The 7,597-nt window shown below is 37.1% G+C and overlaps 1 protein-coding gene across 3 annotated transcripts; it reads right to left on the reverse strand.

The window, feature by feature from the left end:
- Positions 1–1,496: 1,496 nt before the first annotated feature.
- On the reverse strand, positions 1,497–5,715 carry LOC113302136. 3 transcript variants are annotated; one of them, XM_026550985.1, is made up of 5 exons: positions 5,683–5,715; positions 4,047–5,471; positions 3,003–3,177; positions 2,296–2,798; positions 1,497–1,538 (listed from the first exon to the last, which is right to left on the reverse strand). In XM_026550985.1, the coding sequence occupies exons 2-4, from the start codon at positions 4,434–4,436 to the stop codon at positions 2,554–2,556; spliced, it is 810 nt and encodes a 269-aa protein (XP_026406770.1). In that variant the 5' UTR covers positions 4,437–5,471; positions 5,683–5,715; the 3' UTR covers positions 1,497–1,538; positions 2,296–2,553. The 3 variants fall into 3 exon arrangements, with proteins under 3 accessions (XP_026406770.1, XP_026406768.1, XP_026406769.1); XM_026550983.1 differs by having other exon boundaries at positions 2,296–3,177; XM_026550984.1 differs by lacking the exon at positions 1,497–1,538 and adding an exon at positions 1,977–2,029 and having other exon boundaries at positions 2,296–3,177.
- Between the last annotated feature and the right edge of the window lie 1,882 nt (positions 5,716–7,597).

Genomic DNA, 7,597 nt, shown 5'->3' on the forward strand with positions numbered 1-7,597 from the left:
TCAAAGTAAACAGTCAAGCAGTTGGCTATGTTATTCCTACCCTCTATCCAAGTGTTATTACTATCATAAAGACCCTGGATGTTGTTTCTCCTTTGTCTTATAATGGAATTTTGATGAAGGTAGTGGGTATTCCTGTCACCTAGCTTTATAACATTGTCTCTACCTTTTATTTTCCATAATTCCTCCTCATAATCATTAAGTTTTTGGATTTCTAATTTAGTAGCAATAAAATTGTGATCATTAAGTCTCATGTTAGGGGACTCCACGATAACATCAAATTTTCTGTTTAATATAGCTAAGTTGTATTTTATTTTCCCCAATTCAAATTTGTTCCACAAACTAACTCTCTTTTTGACAGTGGCTAGCCTACTAACAAGAACAAAAGCTTTAGAGCCACTGAAGTTTTGTTCCCAGGAAGACTTAATAATATCTCTACACTTTGGTTCATCTTGGTATAAACCAAAAAATTTGAATGGTTTTGATCCATTCTGACAGGGGATATAGGTATTAAGAAGAACAACAGAGTGGTCAGACCCTGAGTGATTTAAATGTCTAAGGATAGCATTTGGGAATTGAGTAATCCATTTCCCATTTGCCATCCCCTATCAAGTCTTTCTTCTATGTGACAATCACCCTCTTGGTGATTAGACCAAGTAAAGGGGAAACCAATAAATCCTAGATCTTTAAGGCCCAAATTGTTGAACATGGCAGAAAACTTCCTAATGTCAGCACCATTAGGAGGATTACCCCCTCTTTTCTCATCTTTATTCAGGATAACATTAAGGTCACCTAGGACTAACCAAGGAGTAAACATGGAATCCCCCATTTGGTTAACTAAATTCCAGGATTCATGTCTTCTACTATCCTTGTAAGGACTGCCATACATACAAGTGAGGATCCATTCAGTTTTAGAGTTCTCATCCCAAATGCCATAGTTAACTTGATTAATGTCAATGTGTAAGACTCTAAGTTTAATGGACTTACCTAGGGCTGCAAAACGGGTAGGCTGGGTAGGATATGGCCTATTTCGCCACCCTACCCGCTAAATGGCGGGTAAGAAATTTTTTACCCGCCACCCTACCCGCCATTAAACGGGTAAGATCCTACCCGACCCATTATTTGGCGGGTCGGGTAGGATAGGGTAGCGGGTATAATCGTCTTTTTTCCTGTTCTGGTTCCTACTTTCTACTATGTTCTGGTTCCTACTTTCTACTATGTTCTGGACTTTGTGGTTCATAGTTACTACCTTGACTGTGTATACAAAAAGTGTTTCCCAAAAAGCAAAATAGAAAAAGAATAATCTTGCAACAGCCTATCTAAATATGTACCCAATGGTACTGCCAATCTAACTAGGGAAAAATGAACAGACAAAAACATCCTGCCAGGCACAAATCCATTTGTAGTCTCAAGAAATATCATGTTCTTCACGTAACCTTGTTCTTCATATAGCAATATCATCACCAAAAGCTCTTCATATGACCTTCTTCTTCAATCATCATCTACGAGGATGTAATACATACTAAGATCACCAAATAAATCTGCATAACAACAGTTGAAACATGAGTGGTTAAGGATAAGTATTCATAGTTAAGAGAGATTCTAATTTTTTTGCATTGTATACACTGAAGCTTATCCAAAGACCATCAACAACAAGAGTCTGAAGCAAGGGAAGCATGAAACACAATGTGGAAGTGATTAATTGTACAAATTGCAAAAAAAAAATCGAGACAGTAATTTTGACAAGGTAGGTATACCCGAAAACTTCTCAAGGAGGTACAAGAACTGCAGACTAATGTTTACCAATGTTCTATTTGAAATTATACTATGTGCCTGGTGCCTGCTGTACACTAAACTAGCATAGGGGGAAAAGTTTAACTAAATTTATGGGGTAAAGCCCCTGTGACAGTTCATTAAAATCCAGAAAAACAACTATTCATTAGATGTATAAAATGAAACCCTTCTGGTGTAAGTTCGCACCCGCGTGCTTCAAGAAGGGTCAAGGACTGTGCACACCCTAGAAAGCCAATACCTGTTATATTACTACAGTAATCAATATTAGGCGAACTCAGTTCATAAAAACATTCCAAGTAAACCCATTTGAGTTTTCAATCTGATTTACAATGTGAAAAAGATGGTTTGAATGGATGAATTGAGCAGTTGAGAAAAATGCACGATTCTACTTGATGCATATGTATCTTTGATAAACCCTGAAACTACCATTTGACTATGAATATGATTGAATGCACTCAAATTCATACATTTATTCATGCAATATACTAACAACAAGTTCCATACCTGACTCTAAGACGTCATCCTCCTTCTCTTCAGCTCCTAGTGTAGATGGATCCATATAAATCAGCGTCCTCAACCAGTTCTGTAGGAGAATCAATGCTTCCACAGTTCGGGGTCTTAAAGAACAACAGAAATGACCAAGTATTCGCTTTCCAGTACTGAAAGCAGATTCACTTGCAACTGAAGAGAAGGGAATAGCGAGTATGTCTCTTGCTATAAGTGACAGAATATCAAACCTTGCGGCATTGCTTTTCCACCAAGTCAATATATCAAACTTTGAACCTTCTTTCTTGTCTTTTGTTGGTGATTAAATCTGCTCCGATAAGTATCTTTCCACCTCTGACTTTTCAAAATCCTCCATTGTAGACAACTGGTTTTTACGCTCTTCTCTGTGGGACTTATATCTTTCTTTCTATGTAACGTAGAACTAGAACTAGAGCTCTCTTGACTAGGAATACCACCAGTTTCACCTACAGATTCTGACGAGGCTAACACACTTCCTACACCTGCATATTCTGCCTTATAAGCTGTATATAATTCATTAAATTCCTCTTTCACTTTATCTAACCAATTTTTTACCAATCTTTGTTTCATCCAAGGAATATCATGCATAATCAAGTCTTCTAGTATTACTTGCAGTCCACGTTCTTTTTCTCTTAAATCAAGAAGCACAGAAATAAACAATAAAGGATTCATGTTTTTATACTCACCCCAATACTTGTTGTATTTAAGTAACATCTTCTCGCCCATATGGCTTAAGTGAGGATCATAATGAGCTTTTTTCCATTCGTATAACTCTCCACGTACATCACAAATTTCCGCCAAAAATGTATGCGAAGTGACATACGTAGAACCAGAAAACTCAACAGTGGCTTCAAAAAATACCTGTAGATACAGTACTAATTGTTATCGACAGTTGCGTCCATAGAGATGGATGTTGTCATAGCAAAACTTGCAATAAATTTTCTCCAGTTGATAATGCATATTAAACCATGTACAATAATAACACCCTGCAGGGCCTGTACCATTCAAACTATGCTATTCTAACAAGACACAGTCACAAACACAGACACTTGGAATGAGAAATTTCAATTACAAGGATATGAACATGCGTCAAATGTGAGTTTCCCAATGATTACACTTCACACTCTGAAGCATATATTCCAGAACATACTAGCATAGATAAATGCAATGTTATACATTCCAAACATGAACAAACAACAAAATCAGTACATTGCACTTCAAAATGAACACAATTAATAATTCATGAACTGCCAAAAATCATACATGAAAAAAGAAGCAAATTAATTAATTCACATTTTAAGCATCCACAATGTAAACTAATACCTAAAGAGGTCATGGATGGTGTAAAGAGCAACACTACAGTAACTCATATATTGAGATAGGGTTATTCCTAGTGATAAATTCAACCTTAGTGACAAAACTAACTACATTGCAGTAAAGGTAATGAAAGAAATAAACAACAAAAGTCCATTTCTTTTTTACAATGGACCATAGGAATGGACCCAGTGTGATACTAGTTTGAAGATCTTGTACTACTGACAAGTGACAGACGAGGTAAGATTCACGAGTAATCAACAAAAGTTAAGACTAACCACCTTGACTATCGCAGTCTACAATCCATCTACTGGTTTCAGACTTTGTTTTGTATCATGCAATCAGTTTTAAGTTTCAGACCTTGTTTTGTTTCATGCAATCAGTTCTAAAATGGTTGATAAAGAAAGATAAAATACCTGTAAAAACTGAACTAGGACTCGAGCATTAGCCCAATCATACTTTTCAGGAGCATGCACACGAGGCTTTTTCTTCTTGGCTTTTCTCCGACCAGCTACGGGTTCTTCAGGAGCATCATAATAAGATGAAGTAGATTCATATTCATCGGGAACATCTGTACTTTCAATAGCATCAATATTAACACCCATTTCTGGTTCATCGGGAATATCGAAGATCAACCTCTCACGAAATGCTTTATCTGACCGTGCTAGCCTTATAAAGGATTTTTCATATTTTTCCGCGGAATCCAACATCAAAAAAATGGAGTTCCATCTTATTTTTACATCTAATATTAATCCCTTTTTATACTCAATTCTTTCGTCAAATACAACTTCCAAGAACTTCTTCATCCTAGCAGGAGAGACTGTGACGTATTTAACCACTGACCTGATTCTTGCCACTGAAGTATTATACTTCTTCAACCCATCCTTAACAACTAAAGCTAATATGTGGGAAGCACATCTGACATGCAAATGTTTACCTCCAACAATTGATGATCCCCAACTGACAACTCTCTCCTTGACATATTCCTATTGCTTTTTTATTTGCAGATGCATTATCGAGAGTGATGGTGAACACTCTCTCAAGCCCCCACTCGATCAAACACTTCTCCAATGTTCTTCCAATATGTTCACCTCCATGACTAGTGATTAAACAAAAACATATGATTCTTTTGTGTAATTTCCAGTGGTCATCGATAAAGTGGGCAGTAACTACCATGTAGTTGTAGTTCTGAATGGACGTCCAAGTATCTCTTGTGAGACAAACTCTAACCTTGTTCACCTTGAAATAGTTCACCAACTTGGCCTTTTCAGTCACAAACAACCTGCATATATCACGATAAACGGTCATTCGAGATGGAAGTTTGAACCTCGGCTCAAGATACCTTCAAAATGCTATGAACCCTTCACCCTCAACCATTCGGAAAGATTGTTCATCTGTGATTATGAAATTTATCAAGGCTCTCCTACATGCTTCTTGATAAAACGTATCCCCAACCATACGTTGCTGATCTCCCAGATTGCTAGGATGTGCAGATTCTACTATATCCAAATACTTCTGACGCTTAGTCAAATGCCAGTTCAAATTAGATGTTCCATAATCCTTACCACCAGCCTTATATTTACCACCTTCACAGTAGTTACACTTCCCCCATGTAATACCATCTTCATCAACACTCCTTTCGAAATGATCCCATACCCAAGATGTTCTCTTCCGCTTCATACTTTCTCTGACCTCAGGTTGAGAAGATGGTGGAGGTGGAGGTGGCAGAGATGCAACCGCACTGGCCCTTCGTTGCACAGATTGAGATGCAGCTTGAGACGGAATAGGAGGTCTCGTTGACATCACTTCTGTAATCTGAACCATGTTTCCTCACACTAAGCCTGCACAAACTAAACCATGTTTAGTGACTTTTCCTGATGATCTCAACTAAGTCGGATTTGTCGGACTGCTTTGTCCTCACAACTAAGAGTCATAGTCTAAGACATGAAAATTTAAGGATACACAACTATGAGCTTATAAAACAGATCCTCCGCAAGTAAGGTCACACTCAATATTATGACGAGCTGAGGAACAAGTAAACATATAACTTACTTCTGTAGTTTGAAACCGAATATTAGGACGAGCTTCTAGTGTGCGCCTCAAGCTATTTCAGAAAAATAGACATAAATTTTAGTAGGTAGTTCACATATTAAATGCTAACAAATTCTTAATATTGAGCCTGGAATCCAGTGGTTTACATTGTTTGCTTAATATTTAGAAAACTTCGGGTGGGAGGCTAACTGAAGCTAAGTGGACTGTTACAACATCATATATCGTCCACCAAATCTCTAGAGTCTTGTCTACCATACAGGTGATTCTGCAAATTCAGTCAGACAGAGGAAAACCAATAATTAACTTACATAATTTTTTTTTATCCCATATCTTAACTGGAACCACTAAGGACAAAATATTCATCAAGGCCTAAAGCATGAGCAAAGAATCTTAAGAAACGAACTCACTAAACAGCTAAACCTTAGACATTCATAAACCTAAGTGGAAATGAGAAGAATTTTACAGAAATCCACAGTAAAACTTACAGAAAATTAGTGGAACTATCGAATTTCCTCCTCTTATCAGTTTGAATTTCAGCTGTTTTTTGGAACTTAACATCTATTGGAGAAGGCCTACCCTAGAAGAAGAAACAATGATTAGAGTTAAGAACCCAAATCAATTTTCTATGTAAATTTTCGTTCAATCTGAGTAGCTTAACTTCCTAACAACAAAATGAGCAACCCCACATAAAAATTATATCGTACCATGCAACATGCATGAAATCGTAAAACCCTACGATTTTTTCAATCAATTTAACAGAAAAAAATAAAATGAAACAAAATCAACTTTGAAGTTAGATCTTATCTTGAATCAACCGATTAAAGGGTTCTAAACGAGATCCGTTAACATCTTTGAAGTTGATATGTAACTTGAGAGGTGAGAGGTACTGGTAAATCAGATAAAGATGGGTTTTATGCTTCTGCGTTATGGCTTCACAAGAATCATCCTAAAACCCTAGCTATTAATCTCAAAGCCATGGTTGATTTCTAATACTTCAAAGATTTACCTGAGAATCTGAGATTCTATTGAAGAAATGGTTGAAGGAGAAAACGATGGGAAGAAAACGAGAAATGTTAAGTAAGTGTCGGAGATGAAAACGAATCAATTTACCCCTTGTTTCTTTTAAAATAACGAATCAATGGGCACGAGACAAAAGAAAGGACATAAATTATTTGGTCTTTTACATATGTTAGGCGGGTAGGGTAGGATAATTTCGGGTTTTATCCGTCACCCTACCCATTTGACGGCGGATAAAATAGTGTTTACCCGTCACCCTACCCGTAAATGGCGGGTAGGATAGGATACGGGTAAAAATTCTGGCGGGTAGGATAGGATGGCGGGTAAGGGTAGGATATGTGCACCCCTAAACTTACCCCAAGCAACTACCAGACCACCAACACTACCAATAGAATCTTGACAAGCAAAATTGTAAAACAAAGATTTCTTCAAAGTTTTTTCCACAAAAGGTTTTAAATGTTTTGTTTGAGAAAGAAATAGAATATCAGGATTTTGGGAGTAGACAAGTTTTTCTAATTGTTGTCTAGTATTTTTAGGACCTAGTCCTTGACAGTTCCAGGCTAAAATCTTAACAAATTGCTAAAAGTACGAAACAACAAGATAAGCAAAACACAGAAAATTTAAGGGATAACAACCGGCAGTTTCTAGGGTTGCATAATCGATACAAGGGAGATTATGGAAATTCATTTCGGAGGTAAAATTAATCATTTTGAAGAGACTAACCTGGTCATTCGTGGTCTCCAATTGATTTGAAGGTGAAGATTTCTCCCCGTTTGATACCTTAGCTCTTTTCCCTCTGACCGGAACCTTCACCTTTCTAGTTTTGATCGCCTTTTGGGTTTTGATGGGGTTTTTGCTACTATCAGTGAAAGGGGATTTTTCTGAGGAACCTAATAGG

The sequence above is a fragment of the Papaver somniferum genome, chromosome 8 (genome assembly GCF_003573695.1).
Source record: "Papaver somniferum cultivar HN1 chromosome 8, ASM357369v1, whole genome shotgun sequence".
In the NCBI taxonomy this organism is placed as follows: Eukaryota; Viridiplantae; Streptophyta; class Magnoliopsida; order Ranunculales; family Papaveraceae; genus Papaver; species Papaver somniferum.

Coding starts and splice junctions, on each gene's coding strand:
- LOC113302136 (XM_026550983.1), bottom strand. CDS start 4,436: ATGAAGAAGTTCTTGGAAGTTGTATTTGACGAAAGAATTGAGTATAAA. Junction 3,178..4,046: donor TCCTAGTTCAGTTTTTACAG/GTATTTTATCTT, acceptor CTGTATCTACAG/GTATTTTTTGAAGCCACTGT.